The following is a 19,264-nucleotide window of genomic DNA, read 5'->3' on the forward strand; positions in this document are numbered from 1 at the left end:
CTCACAAACCTCTAGCAGAACCAGCAGCGAGAGAGACACAGATGAACAAGATCGGGAGTGAAGCAACACGTCACTCCTGACCCCAAAGACATCACAAGGCTGAAGGGAACACAACAGCTCCTCACGCACAAGCCCGACAATTTAGAAAAACTACACCAGTTTCTCGAAAAGCACACACTGCAACAACTCAGCAAATATGAAATAAATCCTCTGAATAAAATACGTGAATATGCATATTTATTGAAGAAACGGAATTCGTCCTCCAATAGCTCATAAGAAAGAAGCCCCCAGAGCCAGGAGACTCTAGCACTGGACTTACACGCCAAGCACTTCCGGAAGAATTCACACTAATTCTGCAGTAAATCTCCCTCAGGAGACGCGGGACACATCCCAGTTCATTCTATAAAGTCAGTGTTACCTGACCCCAGAATCACATGAGGACAAAACCAGAAAACGCCGGACCAGTGCCCCTGAGGAACACAGATGTAAAAATGTTTAGCACGATTATCAGCAACACAGGACAACCTGCCTCGGGGCCCCTGGTCCGGGATGCAGCGCTAGTTCAGAATCAAAACGTCCGTCGGTGTCATTCGACATGTCAACAGCACAAAAACAAAAAGTCACATAGCTCTCGCTACAAAAAAAAGAAAAAAAGAAAAAATTGGGCACACTGCAACATCCACTCATGATGAAGAGTCTCAGGAAGTTAGGAAGAGAGAAGGACATCTCCTTGTCCAGCTAACGTCACACCCACGGTGTAGCACCGACCACTTCCTCGTTCAGTCCACACGGCCCTCAAGGGTCCGGTCAGTGCAGGGAAGGAGTGGACATTAAACCGTGGGACATGGGACACCGTGACATGTCCCAGCACACCTGCCAGGACTGTTACAACCAAGGACAGTGACGCAGCCGCCTGCCGGCCAGGGTGCAGACGGACCCACGGGACCCGTCGGGAAGGAGACCCGTTAGTCACTCTGGAAAACGGCTTCACAACTTCTCCACAAACGAAACACGCAACCCCTGTGCTCCCGAGCAACTGCGGCCCCAGACGTCCCCGCCAGGAAGGGAGCCGTGTGCCCCCACAAACGCCGCACCCGAATGTTCACAGCGACCTCGCTCATCACGGCCCCCCACGTGCCCGTCAGGATGTGACGGGGAAAGGGGTCACTACGCAAAGGGCGGTCCGGCCCGACCACCCCTTGGACTGTGACCAAGGCCGATCCCGCAAGCCTGCGTCCTGTGTGATTCCGCCACTCGGGCATCCCTGAAGTGGCACCACATTCCCCGGGAGTCCTGTGTGCCCCCCACCCCCGCAGCGCCAGCGGGCCTGGGGCTTCCTTTCCCACCAGCTCTCAGTTCCTGAGTCAGCGTAACGGTCGTCGGCTGTTCCGGGCCCTCCTCTCCTTCCGGAATCAGCTGCGGAAACCGACACCATTCTGGGAATCTATCCATTTTGTCTAAGCTTTCAAATATTCTGGCTTCTGATCACTCCCAGTATCTCGCGGTTGTCTATTTTTAACCCGCCTTTATCCCAGCCCAGGACTCTTCTTTCTGCTCTTTCTTCTTGATCCGGGGTCCCAGGCTTTTCCATCTCAAAGAGCTGATTCTGACGTTCTGTTCCGGACGGCTGCCAGACCGCCACAGCCTCTGGGACACTTCCCAGGGGTGTCCATCGACCCAGAACCCCTGCGTGAACCTGTTCAGGGTGCGGAGGCTGGAGACTGTGGGGTCTGCGCCCCAGCCTCCCCGTCCCCCTCTGCCACTGGCCACTTTGTCATTCATTTCATTCTCCTCCCCAAGTCAGTGAAATCCCCCAAGCCGGCCCCCATTCTCAGAACCAAGCCCCTTTAGCTCAGCTGTGGAGCAGAGGTCCCAGTCACCTCACAGAACACCTCCGTCCTGCCAGGACCCTGTCCTGCGGCTGGGCTGCCTGGAGGAGCGGCCACTCCTCCTTTCCCAAGGCCGGTCACAGGGCCAGCCTCAGGGACCCTGACGACGTTGGCAGCTTTCTCACAGTGGAGCAGAAAACCTTCCAGAAGTCAATGCCCCATGAACAGAAAAGCCCGACCCTCCAGTCCTGTGGGCACCGAGAAGCCCAGGGTGTCACACTGACACGTCCCCTGGGAAATGCTGCAGGAGGCACGCCCGTCCACGTCCATGGGGGACCAGGCAGGAGACCAGTCAGAACTCAGATCTGTCAGCCAAAGAGGTCGCACTTTCTTTTAAAACCACCTCCCTCAGCAGCAGAGCTCTTAGTCCTAAACCACGAAGGGGGGTTCTCCTAGCACGGCAGCAGACAGGACCCTCCTCCTGGGGTTACCCCGGAGTCGGCCAAGGCAGGCCCCAGAGGTGCTGGGAAGAACCCAGCTGGGGACGCAGAGTCCTGGCCCCACGCAGAACGGCTCGGCAGCTGGGGCGGATGCGGGGTCTAATGTTGGATGTCTGCATTTCAGAGGGTCCCTCATTTCCCCCTCCCACAAACCCTGCCCCAGCCTGCTTTGCAAAACACCTGCTTTGCGCCCTGAAGCACAGTCACCTCCCCCCACCCCTCAAAGCCTCTGTGCCTCTGGGTAGGTCCTCACTCGACTTCTGCCCGCCCGTCTGCAAGTTCTCCCCGCCTTGCCGACCCCTACACCTGCCTCTGACACCCCCCACTTGTGCAAGGTCCTGACTCTCTCCCCAGCGGCCACAACAAACCAAAGGCCTCCCCTCAACCGGAAGCACATGTTCCCCAGACATCCCTGTTCCTGCCCATCCCCAGCTGGACTGAGCAGGAGCCCCACTCCCAGCCCCTGCGCCCCAGCTCAGCATCTCCTGCTGCCTACAGAAGCCCACGGGGCTCCCATCCACACCGTGATCAGTCCAGAGCTGGGCCCCCAGGACCCCTCCCAGAGCTGGGTGCATCCCACAGGACCCCAGACAGAAACGGTGCATCTATCGTAATTCCTCCCAGAACTGGGGTGTATTCTGGTAGCCTCTTCCCATTCCCCAGAACTGGGGTGCGCCTCACTGGGTCAGGCCCGGAGAAGACTCCGGCAGCGGCAGCTGAGTTGATTTGCTCTGTTAATGAGTTGAGACATAAAAACAGAGATGGTGACAACACTGTATGGTTGGGGTGTCCCTCACCTGTAACTCGGGGACGACTGTTTTCACACTGACACAGTGCAGGGCCCCTCCAGGCTGCTCTGGGCCTGCCAGGCCATCCTCAGGGAGCCTTGACCTGTGCTCGCTGGTGCTAAAAAGCCCCGAAGGTGGCTCAGCCCCGTCCGAGCCTGAATGCTCCCCAGCCGTCCCCGAGAGAGAGAGGTTCCTGGGCTGGAATCGGCCGGGAGTGGACCCGAGAGCCGAGGAGGAGTGACAGTGCCACCCCGGGAGACAGCTGCCCTGTGCCTGACCCCGCAGGCTGCACCTCTGTCCACAGACACGGTCCAGCAGGTCAGGACACTGACTAGCCCACTCTCGGGACTGGCCAGTGAACTCGTAGGAAAGGACCAGCCCTCGCTCACCGTCTCACACTGAAGCAGCTCTACAGTGAGACCGCCGGTGAGACCACTGAGGAGCATGGCCCGTCCGTGTGCAAACAGGAAAGCCTGAGCCTCTCCATGGAGACGGGCCAAGCCGGGGGGACGGAGGGGACCCGGGGCCCGGCCACACCCACCTGCTTCTCGTTCTCGTCCTCCAGCCTGAGCCGGTCCTCGATGCAGGTCCGGGCCTGCAGGAAGGCCCTCCTCTGGGAGCGCTCGGCCAGGACCCTCACAAACACCCCGTACATGTTGACGCCCACGAAGAGCAGGGCGTTGGCACCGAGCTGGAAGGGAGAGGACAGAGCCGGTGGGCGGGGCCCGGCCCGGCCGACACGCCCGCGCCCCCTTGGACAAGCAGCCTGGGAAGGGAAGGGGGGCAGAGGCCCCTGCTCCTGCGGGTTCAGGAGAGCTGTCCCAACATCCGTCCGTCCGTCCGTCCGTCCCGTCCCTGCAGACCTGGAGGGCTCCTGCGACCGGTTAAACTCGGGCTCCTCCGGCCAGTTCCGGGGCCGCTGCTCCCCCCGGGCTAACCAGAATAATCCCCACTCCGACAGCCCGCCGCTCACGACTGGTTCCACGGGAGAATATGAGCACAGTGGCCACCGGGCCACAGGCCATGGCGTGGAGGGCAGGGCGGCCTGACAGGGGTAAGCTACAGGACAAGGACAGGGGAGAGAGAGGACCACCTGGGCATGGACCACAGGGGGGGGCAGCGGGAGGAGATGGAGGGGGGGAGTATGGAGGTCTGCCGCTCTCAGGTGACTGACAGGCTCAAACACAAGCCCCTTGGGGGACGGGCATGCAGGGCTGCAGTCGGCAGTGACTTCTATCTAGAGGCCGTAGAGCTGTCCACAGAAGGAAGCAGGAGACAGACCGGGGGACATGAGTCTACAAACCTCAGCACTCAACTGACGTCCTCAGAAAACAAGAGTGAACTCGTGCAAACACTGTGAACCGAGCCACTTGGAAACGGAGCCCGAGCGGCCCCTCCCAGAGAACCGCTCGGCCTGTCTTATTTCTCAATGTGGGTGTTAAACAGGGCAAAGTAACCTTTGCATGCGGCCTAGAGAGCAACATTGTTTTCCAAAGAACTATTAGCAAGGATAAGGAGAAAGAGATAGGATGACTACAGGACTGAAAATTAGAAACACTGTTTAGAAATTGTATCACTGTGTTATGCCATCTGCACCATAGCAACGCCCTCCTGCTGTGGGTGTAACTGTTCGCCTCTCTCACAAACTCCTCTCACCTTTGCCTCCTAGTCCAGTTACTTGGGCTTCTGCCTGAATCAGGGCTTCCCAACTCGCTATTGTTACTGATCTCAAACAAGGGCTTGTTGCCTCTCACTTCGACAGGCCTGTTACTTGGGGGGCAAACTGTCAGCAGCAAGCTGGGCAGAGCCGACCGCGTCTCACACACACCTGTCAGAGTGTGCAGAGCACACACCTCCACAGACACAAGGGGAGACAGCTGCACGGATGCCCTCTGCCCGCCGGAGAGGGGGACAGCTATCCCCTGTGGTGGGCGCACAGGAGTGGCCAGAAGCCCTCTAAACACAGTGCCCACGTTGACCCTGAATACCCCACACGACCTGATCATTCCCATGTGACCCTGGTCATGTCTATCTGACCCCGATCACTCTCGTTGTCACCTTAGACATCTCTAGTCGCTCTCAGCCCAGGTACGGCCTCTTAGCTGGTCACCCCACATGTGACGCCTGCACCAGCCTCTCCCTGGGCTGGGCGGCTGTGCCCGAGGGCCTGCGCTGGGTCCCCGTGATGATCAGGGAGCGCTCTGTCTGCTGAGAGACCATCTGCCGCGTTGGGGCATATGCTCATTCATGCCAGTCTGTTTGTGAGGACACTGGTGGCAGCTGGAGACCAGCGCGGCTGAAACAATACCGTGCGTTCTGCAGTCAATATCTGAACTGTGTGGAGCGTGCGGAACACGCCCACAGGCCTGGCGGGGGCACCCTCACTGCACGGAGCACGGAGCCCCAGCAGACACGTAACCACTGTGCTCTGGGCCTCCGTTTAACGGCTCGAACACTCAAAACATACGACACATGGGACATCCTCCCTCCCAGGGGGCAGCAGCGACCCCGCCCAGCACCCCGTCTCCGAAGGCTCCCGCACTGGAGTTCCCAGCTGTCATCTCTGCAGGATGTGCGTGGTCGGGTGGAGGACAAGAGGTCCGGAGGGAGGGCCGAGGCCTCCAGGTCAGCCCAGCACAGGGCTTCAGGACACCAGAGGTCTGCTCGTGGGCCGGGCAGACGTGGCTCCTCCGGAGAGCGAGACCCCCGCTGGCTGGATAGCAGGGAAGAGGAAGGCAGGCATCCCCACTGTGGTCAGGGTGGGACAGGGGGGCTAAGGGACAAACCAGGGAGGGGGCACAGGGCGCACCGGAAGGCGGGATAGTTTGGTGAAGGAGGAAGTTGTTAGAAGAGTGGGGGGTGGGCCACCTGGGAGCCCCACCTTGTCACAGCTCCACACCCACCTTCATTGCACCTTCCCTCCACGCCAGCCGGGATGATCTCCCGGGGACACGAGGCCCAGCCAGGTGACCACTGAGAACCCGGCTGCCCAGTCAACACCGTTTGAGCTGTCCAGCTGGAGAAGGAGCCCCACTATCTGCCCCAGGGTCAGCAGCCAGTGGGCAAGGGTGTGGTCTCTTCCTCTTTGGTGCCTGCGCTCACATCACACAGCAGCGGGCTTCCCGCACCCCGCCCGCCTGCCTACAGCCAGGCAGACGCTGTCTGCACACCTGTTTCCCTGGCCTTGGCGCACACGTCCCCATGATCAGGGGCCTAGGCGGGGATGAGGGTGACAACACAGAGCAGCATGCCTAGACACAGGTCCCCTGCCAGCAGCTGTGGCTGAGACGGGGGTGTTGGGTCACTGACAGCATACAGGCAGCGAAGGACCCCAGCTCTGGGAAGGGTGGTGTCAGAAAGTGACCGCAGTGCCGGACAGCAGGTGGGGGGGGCAGGAAGGAGCGGCAGACCTGCTTCCTAAACGTGGGTGCCATCTTCTCCACTTGCTCAGGATGGGCACAGGCTCCCAGGACTTTCTGGACATCGTCCAGCCCCCTCACCACATGCCCCTCTGCACCCGTCCCTGCACTGTCTGTCCCTGTCACCACCACCTGCATCCGCTATGAACCAGAACGCGTTTCAAAGAAGTGGAAGGAGATTGCAAAAGTGAGCTTTCCCAGCATGAGTGTCTCACCTTCGCCCCAAGCCCTCAGGGCATCTGGTGCCCTTTACACAGGTGGGGAAGCCAGGACTCAGCGAGGGAAGGGCCTGCGTTGGCCGGGAGGGCACATCCAGGAGCAGCGACTCCCAGATGGCTCCTCCCTCAGGACCCGCTCCCAGGGTGGGTCCTTCCCCTAGAACAGGGGGCTCCCCTGCTCCTGGGAACGGGACAGAGCTCTGCGCCTGAGGCTCCTTGACAGACGGTCCCCTCGCTCCTTTAATCTTTTAATTCTCTAAAAGAGACGAGTGGAGGCTGCAGGGAACGGCCTGGACTGAGAAGGGGCGGCCGACAGTGAGCCCTGAATGGAACCAGCACGGTGGCCCCCCCTGCCCGCAGCTGACCTGGCCTCGCTGCCTCCCTTCTGGTCCTCTGGGGAGGTTGTCCTGGGGGGAGGGGGTTGCCGCTGGCTGTGGGCGCCAAACACACAGCCCATAGGAGGGTTGTGGGGGGGGGGGGCTGCAGGAGTGACCCGGCCAAAGGTCAAGCAGGGCCAGGTGCCCCCACCGGAAGCAGCACAAGAACAGGGCCTCTGAACCTGACCCAACCCTGCCCTCTCCTTCCTCATCCCCGAGGCTTGCAGCCCTCCACCCTATTCCCTCTCTCTCCCTCCCCCACCACCACCCAGACCGCTGCCAGGTACTCCATCCGCCCCTGTCTGGACCCTGAGATGCAGGTCCGGAACTGGGGCTCGTCCCTGCGCCCAGGGCATGGCGGGCTGGGGGAGCCTCCCCCTCTCGGTCCCCACCTCCCTGGGCGGTCTGACTCCCACCCTCCCCCGGTCGTCTTGTCGTCTAGCTTCCCCTCCGCACCCCTCCCCCCATCTCCATCTGCTGCGTTCTCTCCCCCGCGCCTCGGGTCTCACCACCCTCTGACAAAAACGCAGCCCCGAGCAGAAGCGGAGCCCAGGGGAGACGGGCTGCACCCCGCAAAAAAAAAAGGGCTGGCGAAGCTCTGAAAGCCCCACACGGCAAAGAGCGCCAGCGGGAAGGGGCAGTGGGCCGGGTCCCGCCACCATTCCGCCCGCCCTACCCGGCGGACGGTGTCTAAGTTCGGGCGCTACAAGCGAGACTAGAGCCCCCGCGGAACCGGGGCGGCAGGGACCAGAGCCCCGTGCGACCTCGGCAAACCCAGTTCTTCTGGACCCGAGAGGGGTCCGCCACAGGGCGCCATGGCGACTGGGAAGATCCAAAACCGTTCTCCCCTCCCCACGTCCCCGGGGGCTTCGGGGCTAGGAGGGGACGCTGCGAGCCCCGCCCCCGCCCCCGATGCGCACAGGAGAGGAGCCCGGGGCTGCGCGCGCCACGGGCGAGGACCCTGCCGCCTGGGCCGGCTCTCCGCCCCTTCCCCGTCCTTCCTGCGGGAACGGGTGCATCCAGGGCAGCGGACCCCGACCCCAGTCCGCCTGGCCGCTCACCAGCTGCCTGACCTTGGGGCAACCCTTGCCCCTCCACGCCCGTCTCCCGTCTCCACACTCCACACCCAGAGGCGCCGTGTGGACCGTAACTCGAAAAAGAGCCCAGCCCCAGGGTGCCGGCTCCACTGTGTCCCCAATTCGCTGAGTGACCTTGAACGCTCGCCCCAAAACAGAGGCCTCAGTTTCCCCAGCTGCCCAACAGGTAGACGCGTGCGCGGTTCCCGGTCCCTCCCGGGCAGGTGTGTCCCGGACCCAAGGAGGGACGCGCGGCGGCACTTACAGTCCTCCAGAGACGTGGGCGCTTGGCGGGGACCAAGGTGGCCGTGACCAGCAAGTGCGAGGCGGCCACCACGAGCCCGAAGCCGATGGCCAGCAGGCTGCGCACCGGCAGCAGGGCGTAGGACACGAAGGTGACCAGGAGGAGCTGCCAGACGCCCTGGTCCGCGGCCGCCGACCCCGCGGCCGCCCCGGCGTGGAGCCCGGCGGGGCCGCCGAGCGCGAAGGGGCAGCAGAGCAGCGCGAAGGTGAGGCTGAAGAACAGCGCCAGCTGGCCGACCTGTCGCAGCTGCGGCGCCTGCAGCGAGCGGACGTTGGTGACCACGAGCAGCGCCAGGAAGAGCACGCAGTGCACGGGGTGCGAGCCCTTGGCCAGGCCCGGCGCGGGCCCCGGCGCGCCCAGCAGCTCCGCCAGCGCCAGCGCGCCCGCCAGCCCGCTGAGCACCGCCAGCGCCTTCAGCGTGGCCGCCTGCTCCAGCCGCAGCGTGTAGCCGCGGAACAGCGCCTCCAGCTCGGGGCACGCGAACTCCTCGTCGCACGCCCGCAGCCCGCGCCGGCCGCCCGGCCGGGCCGCCCGCTCGGCGCCCCCGGGCTCGCCCGCGCCGCCGCCGCCGCCGCCGCCTCCTCCGCCGCCGCCTCGGCCGCGCGGCGCCCCCGCCATCCCAGCGCCATGCAGCGGGCGCGCCCCTCACCGGCCGGGGCGCCGGGGCGGGCGGGCGGGCGGGCGGCGAGGCGCCGGGGCGGGCGGGCCGAGTTGGGGCGCCGGCTACCCCGCGCGCGCGCGCCCCGAGCGCGTCCCCTCCCGCCCGCGCGCCTGCGCACTGGCGCTGCCCGCGCCCCCGCCGCGGTCCTCGGGCGACCGCGCTGCGACAGCCGAGCCCGGAGCCGCCTGGCTGGGCGCACACAGCCCACGCGCGTCCCCACCGCGTCCTCCGCGCCCCCCGCCGCAAGGCAGGCCGCGTGACCTTGGGCGCTCGCCTGGCCTCTCCGTGCCTCCGTTTCCCCACCCGTGAGCAGGGCGACCCACTGTGTCGCCTTTGGAGCCGTCTTTCCGAGGCGTTAAAAATGCTGAAATCCTGCGCTATTCCCCGTGGGGGGTAATCCTGCCGAATGTATGTCTCCCTTCTCCCAAAATAACTACGCCCCTCAATTCTGGAGAAGCTCGAACCGCTGCCCGCGCCCGAGGGCGGGAGAAGGCGGCGGCCCGCGGTGGCCTCCTGCTCCGTGCCCCACGGACCCCCCGCGCGCGGAACCCTCCCCGCGGCGGGCTGTGGACATGCCCGACCCTGGCTCCACCAAACCCTGGGAGCGAGTATGGAGCTCAGGCGCTGGAGCGAGGAGCTGAGGTCCCAAGAAGCCGGTCCAGGGAGGCAGGGGTCCCGGGGCGGTGCCTCCCGGGTGCCCAGGGAGCCGGTGCTGAAGTGTTTGGGAACAGATGTGAGGCTGGTGCAGGGGTTGGGGGGACAGGAAGGGAGAGGGGCGCTGCAGTCTGCCCCGAGACTGAGCTAGGAACCCAAGTGATGGTGAGCTGACTCCTTCCAGGCGACCCGTGCAGGGCGGGGTGCTCACCCTGCGTGGGCGGCACTACCCTCGCTGTGGGATAGGGCTTTGTACCCGAGTTTCATCTGTTCCCTCCTTTGCTGCTCACAGTAGCTCTCAGATGCGTGCCTCCGTCCCACCCCCACACAGGAGGCCCCCCGTGTCAGTGTTCCACCAGGAGAGGTGCCGAGGGTGAGAACTCTCAACAGAGGCCCTGATTCCTCCATGTAGATGGACCAGGAACTGGGGTCCTGTGAAACCAGAAACCAAGAAGCTAGCCCCCTGGGGGAGCTCCTTCCCTCCCACTTCCAGACACCCGGGTTTAATGGGGTGCCCCAAGGATCTCCGTGAGGCCACCGTGCCACCTGTTAGGTGGGCCTGAGGGTTAGAACTTAAGATGTGTTTGAAGTTTCCTCTGGAATTGGTATCAGTTAAGCCGAGGTTGCCATTTCTGTGACAGGTCCAGTGTGGTTGGTCACATCTCAGCTCAGACAGTTCTAGAGGGGGCAGCTCAGTCTTTACTCGGGCCAGGACTTCTGTCCACTGCCCCTGCCCAACAGTCCACATCAGCAAATTCGTGGTGGTCACCGGGTTCCTCCTCCCCTCCCCACCCCCAGGCCCTATTCCCCCTAATGCCCTCCACTCTATTTGGTCACCTGGTCATTTGTCCTCATCCTCTCTTGGAACTGGTGCCCCTGGAAGGGAGTGACTGACCAGAACACCTGCCCCCACCTCTTTTTCTGGCCGATGTGGCAAAGTGCCATCTTCTGTCATCTCGTCTCCCGGCTTTCCCACGTGGTAACAATGTCTGCAGGATTCTTCTCTTCAAGTATTAAGTCATCAGTCCCATTGGAGCCTGTCAGACTGGGAAAATGGACTTTCGGTCACCTGCCCGTCACCACACATGCACCACATACGTGTGTGACCGTGCTGCCGTGGTTCCCACATCCCTCTGTCTTCTCGTCACTGACTATCTTGTGTGTCTCAGTATTTGAGCCTCACCATTGTCAGGGGCCCTGGCCTTCGGAGAAGTCAAAACAATTTCTCTGGATCGCTGGCAAGCCACCACGGGGGACGTGTGGCGTCATGGCTGAGTGTGGCCCCTGCGTCACATGTCCGCACTGGTGTTCCAGCACCCCCTCCTAGCTGTGTGTCTTTAGGCAGGTTACCCAGCTTCTCTGTGCCTCATTTCCCTCTCAGATTGGGATTGGCTCATGGGGTTCTCGTGGGAGGAGAGCCTCCGTGCACACAGAAAAGATGGTTTTGCCCCTAACGCGACGGCACTGTGCGCACAGGGATGGGCAGGCGAAGCTCGCTGAGCCGACTGAATGTCAGGCACCTGGCAGAGACCCTCACTGCCCAGGAGGTCGCCCCACAGGGCCTCGGTGCGGGAGAGCACCCAGACTCCCTCCCTCCTCTTCGGGCGGAGACCTGGCTTCCGGAAGAGCTCTCCCCACGGCCGCCCTGTTCTTTCGGCACAGAGCTCCCCGGTGCAGGGACTGAGCCGCTGTGGAGACGAAAGGCTGGTTGAGAAAAGAAGCGTTTGGTATTCAACGGGAACTACGTTCAGTAAAGGTAACTTTGCCAAAGCTCTCCCGGCATCGAGTCACCCGCACAGCAGGCTTGATTTGCCCCTGAAAGGGAGAAACCGTGAAGCCGGTTGACACACGGACTCAGCTGGCTCCTGTCCCCTGGAAGCCAGACATGCTGCTCCACACAGGCTGCAGGCCCCCTGCCCCAGTGTCCCCTGGCTCTTCCCTGGTGGGCCTGTGGTGGGGCGTGCAGGGCCACACACACAAATTTGTGGACGACGATTACAAACGGTCAGTAGACCTGCCTGGTCAAGAGGGACAGAGAGTGTCCTCTCGGCTGCCTCAGCCTGGACCCGGGAGCTGTGGCCCCTCCCCTGACTGAGAGCCTGGACGGCTGACACAGGCCCACACTCAGCAGCACAGGTGGCTGCAGCCTCCGCCCAGGCTCGGAGGCCTAGGAGAGCCACTTGGTGGAATGTGCTCTGCTCCAAGCATGGGGGGGGGGGGGCGCTGCCCAATCGGCTGAAATGCAGGGCACGGGGCACCTCAAGCCAAAATCTGGCCTCAGTTGGAGGCAGCTGGCTGGTGGCCGAGGCCCCATGGCCACAGCAGGAAGACCGGGTGCCTAAGCTCTCAAGGCTCAGAACCACTGTGCTGCCACGGATACAGCTGCAACTACATGGAGCCACCACCTCTCCTGCACAGAGCCAGGGTCCCTGGGAAGTTTGTGTCATCGGTGGAACAAGTGGCCCCGTGAGGAGTCAATGCCAGCCATGGGCCGGGTAGAAGGGTCCAGATGACCCAGGATGGAGGCCATGGTGGACCCTGCTGTGTGGGCACCCACTCAAGAGCCGCCTCCCCGGCCCTGGCCGGTTGGCTCAGCGGTAGAGTGTCGGCCTGGTGTGCGGGGGACCTGGGTTCGATTCCCGGCCAGGGCACATAGGAGAAGCGCCCATTTGCCTCTCCACCCCCTCCCCTCCTTCCTCTCTGTCTCTCTCTTCCCCTCCCGCAGCCAAGGCTCCATTGGAGCAAAGATGGCCCGGGCGCTGGGGATGGCTCCTTGGCCTCTGCCCCAGGCGCTAGAGTGGCTCTGGTCGCGGTAGAGCAATGCCCCGGAGGGGCAGAGCATCACCTCCTAGTGGGCAGAGCGTTGCCCCTGGTGGGCGTGCCGGGTGGATCCCGGTCGGGCGCATGCGGGAGTCTGTCTGACTGTCTGTCCCCGTTTCCAGCTTCAAGAAAAAAAAAAAGAGCCGCCTCCCCGAGGTGGCCACACGCCCGACCACCCATGAGCCTGAGCATGTCTCTCCCTTCCCGTTTTCTCTAAGTTGCAACTTCTTTCTACTAAAGTCAAAAGGAATTAGATTCTGGGCAGGTGTGCTCTGGGTATTTCCAAGAGTGGAAGTCCGTGCCCTGTCCCGGGCTGGGCACAGGGACATCGCTCACATGGGACTGTGCCAGTTCCCATCTGTGCCACGCTGCGGAGGGCACAGCTCTCGCTCGGGGAAATCGCCACTGAGCAGTCTCACTTGTCCCTGGTTATCTCGGGTGACAACTTCACCAGCGGCACGGTGGCCACTGTCCTCGCCTGGGTGTCCTCGTCAGCCGTGGCCAGGTGCGGGAAGTGCAGGGAAGGAGTGGACCGGAGCAGGCTGGTGCCAGGCCCTGAGCCTGGCTGAGCACTGCCCAAGAGCACGTGGGGACAGACCGTGACCCTGATGCTGCCCAAGCACCTCGCTCCTGGTTAGAGCCACTCCCACGTGGCTGTCTCGGGAAGGACCCTGTGTGGTCACTCTGGAATCAGTCGGACTGGGGAGTTGGGCCTGAAAGGGACCAGACAGGTGGAGGTCTGTGGACGAGAAACTGAGGTCAGGAATGACCCTATCAAGACTCACAGCCAGGCCCTGGCCAGTTGGCTCAGCAGTAGAGCATCGGCCTAGCGTGCGGAGGACCCGGGTTCGATTCCCGGCCAGGGCACACAGGAGAAGCGCCCATTTGCTTCTCCACCCCTCCGCCGCGCTTTCCTCTCTGTCTCTCTCTTCCCCTCCCGCAGCCAAGGCTCCATTGGAGCAAAGATGGCCCGGGCGCTGGGGATGGCTCTGTGGCCTCTGCCTCAGGCGCTAGAGTGGCTCTGGTCGCAACATGGCGACGCCCAGGATGGGCAGAGCACCACCCCCTGGTGGGCAGAGCTTCGCCCCTGGTGGGCGTGCCGGTGGATCCCGGTCGGGCGCATGCGGGAGTCTGTCTGACTGTCTCTCCCTGTTTCCAGCTTCAGAAAAATGGAAAAAGAAAAAGAGAAAGACTCACAGCCAGGGAGGGTGGGCATGGACTGACCACCCTCCTGTCCAGGGCGGCCTGCTGGGCAGAGATGCTGAGCCCGGAGCCTGGTGAGTGGGGGTGGGGTGGCAGCCGGGTGCTTTGCGCCCACTCCCCATGGACTTCTCTCTCCCTCAGCTTGTAAGGACACAGGGTTGGGCTTTCCTGGCCTTGAGTCCCCAGGATGGACTCCAGGGACACGCACATTGACCCCCAGCACTGGTGGGTGACCTTCCCTGGTGTGAGCAACCTCCTGACTCAAGACAGAAACACTCGTGCTTCCTTCAGGACCACCCAGGAGAGGCGCAATGACAAGGCCCCTCCCTGCCTGCCAGGAGCTCACAGTCCAGTGGGGAGAAGGGCAGAGACACTCTGCCATGAGGAGGCCAGGGACAGGCGGTCAGCACGGACAAGGGCCTCACACTGTGCAGGCGGTGGGGTCCCCTGGCCAAACGAGGTCAAGGGCGGGATTCTCCGTGAATCCCCCAGGGATGCGTGGGGTCCTTACAGTTCATGAAACAACCCACTCAGTGCTCACTCCCCCTGGGGGACCATCCGCAATGGGGACAGAGCCGCAGCCTCAAAGCTGCTGCGGGCTCAGTTATTTATAGTGACACAGGGCCCTAAGCTGGCCAGCATTAAGTGGATTTGTGCAAACCACCCTGGGGGGTCGAGGCCGAGGGGCTCACCCTGCACGTACCAGGTGAGCCGAAAATAAGGTCTGCGGGGAGCGGGGCAGTGGGCTGCGCCCCAGAGGCGGGAGCTGCAGCCCAGGATTTGTGCTAAAAATAGGATCTCTGGCTTGTGGCTAGAGAATTTGACCCAATTAGAGATTACCAGTTTCAGGAATTACTGGAAAAGAAATCTCATTAAACTGGTTAAATATAGGCGTGAGGCTGGGAAGGCCGTGTGGGATTAGGAGGAAAACCAAACCCCGGCGCACCGGCCAGGCATCCGGCACCCGCGACCGGAGGGACTGCGCGCTCAGCGCGCACCTGGGACGGCGCTCCGGCCGAGGGCGGTGGCGCGGCAGGTGCGGCCGCGGGTTCCGCTGCGCCGGCTCCTCCTCCCGCGGAAGAGCCTCCGCGCTGGGGGACGGCGCCGGTCCCCGCCGCGGAAGGAACGTGAGCCGGAACCCAGCACTCCCGCTCCGCGCCTCCCCGGCTCCGCAGGCGCCGCCTCCCCGCCCGCCTCCCTTCCTTCCCCACGTCCCATCTGTCCCCAAGTGCTGGGATCCACTCGAAATAGCTCCCTGCTGCGCGTGGCGCACAGCCCACTGCAGTGGCCTCCTGCCAGGACCCGTGGGGCACCCACACACACACCCGCCCAGCGCGCGTGCCCTAAAATGGACAGGGCCCGACCCGTTCCTTGCTCTAAAAACAGACGCCTCCCCCTGCCTCCCTCCTCCCCGCCCACAGCATGTCTTCCCAGCACCCCCGCACCCCGGGGAACCCCGGGAGGAGGAGGAGCAGCGCTGTGTGGAGGGGCTGAGAGCTGCAGGCGGGAGCCCTCTCGTTGGCTTAAGGCAGCTTTTCAGCCAGCGGAAGGAGCTTGCCCGCCCCGCCCTGCTGGTTGTCGCATTCCCGCCATCCGGTCCGGTCCCCGCGTGGCCGGACCTCTCAGCCTCCCTTCTGAGGCAGCCGGGAACCTTCCAGCTGCAGCCCAAAGAGTGGAAGCCCAGGCGGTGGGCTTGGGGGGGGGGGCTGGTTCTTGTGCACCTTTGATGGTCCCTGAGGCCCCAACCGTGTTTTCCAGACACCAGCGAGAGTCCCCATACACATGTCCCCCTGGGACCCCAGAATGTGACTGTGTTTGGGAATCAGGTCTTTGCAGAAGCCCGAAATTCAGTGACTGTCTTTTTTTTTTTTTTTTTTTTTTAGAGAGAGAGAGAGAGGCAGGGAGAGAGACCGGAACATCAGGCAGCTCCTGTGTGTGCACATGCCACTTCTTATGCGTTCCCAGGCCCCTCTGCCCTGAGCCCAGGGTGCAGCTCCCACAGGCAGGTGCCCGAGGGTGGGGTTCTCGGGGTCTCGGTGCCAGGGGCCCAGAGTTTCAGAGCAGCAAGCAGCGGCCAGGGTCAGGGTGGGCTGCTCGGTCGCCCGTGGTCCCTGGGCTCCGCCGCAGACTTGTGCAGGGCCAGCATCCACGTCCAGTGGGGGCAACACCAGTGTGTTCCTCCTCTTATCTACACGTTGCTGCAGGTTACACAATGTTTATGACAGATTTTTATCATCAGAGGGACATAATTCAATATGATGAGGTTTGGCAGAAACCCGCCTCAGTCCAGGTTTGCCCAGCGGACAGGGATCTGGCCACTGTGACGCACAGGGTCTGCATTATTGCTGTGAGGTTTCTTCTCCAGGTTGGGAAGATGGTCACCGACCAGGGAAAAGCAAGCCCTTCACACCTCCGTTCGCTCCACACTCACTAAGCCCCTGCCTCCAGGGCCACAGGAGTCACAGCCGACCAGAGCCCTGGGCTGCCCGGGAAGTCTGGTCCACAGACACTTGCCCCGTCTGTTGTCCTCCGGAGAGAGCTGGGACGTGCAACAAGCCTTCCTCCCGGGCCCCTCCTCTGGACAGGCGGCTCCTGCTGCGTCAGCAAGCGGGGACCGATGTGCACGTATCGCACATTAATTACAGCTCCCAGGAAGAGGTGCCTGCACCCCAGGGCCCCGGCCGACAGAAGACCTGCGTGGTTCACAGCTGTGGGGCACGAGGGGTGTGGGCCCGGTCCCCAAGGGTGGTAGCGAGCAGCCCCTGCAACACCAGCTCACACACTTGAGCACACTTACTCACACCTGTGCACACCAGTGAGCAGAGTATAGGAAACAGTCTGTACATCTAAAAAACAAAAAGCTTAAACATTAGAAAGTCGTAAGGAGCTGCTGAACTGTTTCTGCTTGAATATTATGAAGTTTCTAACCTAGAAAATTCAACAAACTCTATACTTATTAGAAATGACACACATTTAACTCGGTGCCTGGATATAAGACCAGTATCAAAAACTAACAACAGGCCCTGGCCGGTTGGCTCAGTGGTAGAGCATTGGCCCAACCTGTGGAAGTCCCAGGTTCGATTCTCGGCCAGGGCACACAGGAGAAGCGCCCATCTGCTTCTTCACCTTTCCCCCTCTCCTCTCTCTCTCTCTCTCTCTCTCTCTCTCTCTCCCCCTTCCGCAGCCAAGGCTCCACTGGAGCAAAGTTGGTCCGGGCGCTGAGGATGGCTCCATGGCCTCCACCTCAGGCACTAGAATGGCTCCAGTTACAATGGAGCAATGGCCCAGATGGGCAGAGCATCACCCCCTGGTGGGCATGCCAGGTGGATCCCAGCTAGGTGCATGCGGAAGTCTGTCTGTCCACCTCCCTGCTTCTCACTTCAGAAAAAAACAAACAAAAAAACCTAACAACACATGTATACCTCTGAAACACACAGAGACAGAACTTTCCATAGGACCCCATTTACAGTAACAACAAAAATTACGGGTGCCTAGGACCCTCTAATGACACATAGGGACGAGACTAGGAAACTGTGGAGTTGCCCCAGAAACCCGAATGAGTGGACGGAACACTACGTTCCGGGGTAAGAAAACACCTCACCCATGAGCACTCTCTGCCAGGTGACCTGCCAAGCGAGGGTGACACCATCCAGTCCCCAAACACACTGACCAGCTGATTCTAAAACTCTGTAAAAGAGCGGAGAGCCGGGGACAGCGAACTGCTGAGGAATGAGGTGGGATGACCAGTCGGCCAGGGAAGAGCCTGACCTGGGAACAGACCCACTTGTAGGAGGGAAATGGACACGTGACAAAGGTCGCGTGATCGATCACAGGGGAAGTGACAGGCATCCGATGACTGATGCTGGGGAACCGGAAGGTGGCCCTCCCATCATGGTGCCCATGGTCGCCCATCTTCCTGGGACAGAGGCAAACAGGAAAGCCCTTTGTAGAGAAAATAGAGGAGGGGCAGGGAAGGATTGTGTCCACAAGATGCCCAAAAGCAAGATGTTCACTGCATAAATTTTTGGGCGACATCGCACTTAAAGATGTCTGCTCACCGAGGAAACTGTGAAAAGTCAAAGACCGGTCACAGACTGGGAAGGTCGTGGACCACCTGGAGCTGAGCTAAGACCCAGTTATACGCGACATTCTCGCAAACCGATAAGGAAAGACCAACAATCTCTGCCCTGCAGACGCGAAAAAGATGGGACAAGCACTTTCAGGGAGAGAGACAGTGATTGGAAATAAAGCTAAGTCTGATGGAGACCATGATGAAAAGGAACCTCCCCCCACTGGCCCAGTCTTTTCTGGGAAAGAACTGAATATCCTCGTGTACAATTTAAATGTCTGCGTACCTGGTGACCCAGACGGGCTCTCCTGGGTTTCAAAAGTCTGAGCGGGTCTCACACACACACCTGACACAGCACCTGACAGTGTGGGCGGTGACGTCTGCAGTCAAGAGAGACAGCAGTCAACTTAACAGCCAGTCCCGGGAGAAGGGAGGTTCCTACGATGCTTCAGTATAGTGGAATATTATAATAAAAATAAACATGGGCCTTGGAGAGGTTAGCTCAGCGGTTTAGAGCGTCATCCCGAAACACCAAGGTTGCAAGTTCAATCCACGGTTGTCAGAGCACACACAGGAAGTGACCGATGACTACACAACAACTAAGAGCAACAACTAATAAATACTTCTCTCTGTGTGTGTGTGTGTGTCTCTCTCCTCTTCTTCTCTTTGAAATAAATAAGTAAACAAGCAAACGCAGCCAAGGTGCATGCAACAATGTAACAATGTGGAGGACTCAGAAAAAGGTGATGCTGTTTCCATAAAGCTTGAAATCAAGCAAATTGAAACTATTTATTAGGTAGAGAGGCACACACTTTTTTTTTTTTTGAAAACCTTATTTTACAAAATCGGGGGAGAAACTTGAGCTGTGGAGACGGTCATGCTGTCCGTCACAGACAACACCTGTTTTTTCTGTGAAGGTCACAGCGACAGCCTTACACTGTGAGTGTGCGGTCCAGGAGGTGGGGACAGGTGGGGACACGGAGCTCGGGGCTGCAGGTGGCGGGCCCACTATCCACGGGCTTCGTGGGCAGCACAGCTCCAGCATCCTGGCTCCCACTCCAGCCCGGGGACGGGAAAGCAGTGAGGAGTGAGAGCTCGCCCAGTGCGGGCGGGGATGTGGCTGCGTGGTGTGCACAGCTGCCCGCTCTGAACCAGGGCCATTCTCTGGGGCAGACAGCAGAGCCAGCCGGGGGCCCCTAAGTAAATGAGGGTCCTTCGCAGGGAACAGCCCTGTCGGGGAGGCCCAGCCTGGAGGCCCACACCAGTCATTTCAGGGTGTCCGTTCTTAGAGGACAGCAATGAGCCGGTCACCCCATAACCGCTGTGCTCTCCCAGAGACGTGTGGC

The 19,264-nt window shown here is 61.4% G+C and overlaps 1 protein-coding gene across 2 annotated transcripts in view; it reads right to left on the minus strand.

Moving 5' to 3' along the window:
• Positions 1–9,129, minus strand: part of ADCY1 (adenylate cyclase 1) — a 42,157-nt gene extending 33,028 nt beyond the window's left edge. The window contains exons 1-2 of one of the 2 annotated variants that reach the window (XM_066238704.1): positions 8,473–9,129; positions 3,659–3,808 (exon numbers count right to left, since the gene is read on the minus strand). In XM_066238704.1, the coding sequence (XP_066094801.1) occupies positions 3,659–3,808; positions 8,473–9,129 (807 nt within the window). The remainder of the gene's footprint in view (positions 1–3,658; positions 3,809–8,472) is intronic. The other variant, XM_066238705.1, reaches the window with a different exon arrangement.
• Between the last annotated feature and the right edge of the window lie 10,135 nt (positions 9,130–19,264).

Source organism: Saccopteryx bilineata, chromosome 7, assembly GCF_036850765.1.
Source record: "Saccopteryx bilineata isolate mSacBil1 chromosome 7, mSacBil1_pri_phased_curated, whole genome shotgun sequence".
In the NCBI taxonomy this organism is placed as follows: domain Eukaryota; kingdom Metazoa; phylum Chordata; class Mammalia; order Chiroptera; family Emballonuridae; genus Saccopteryx; species Saccopteryx bilineata.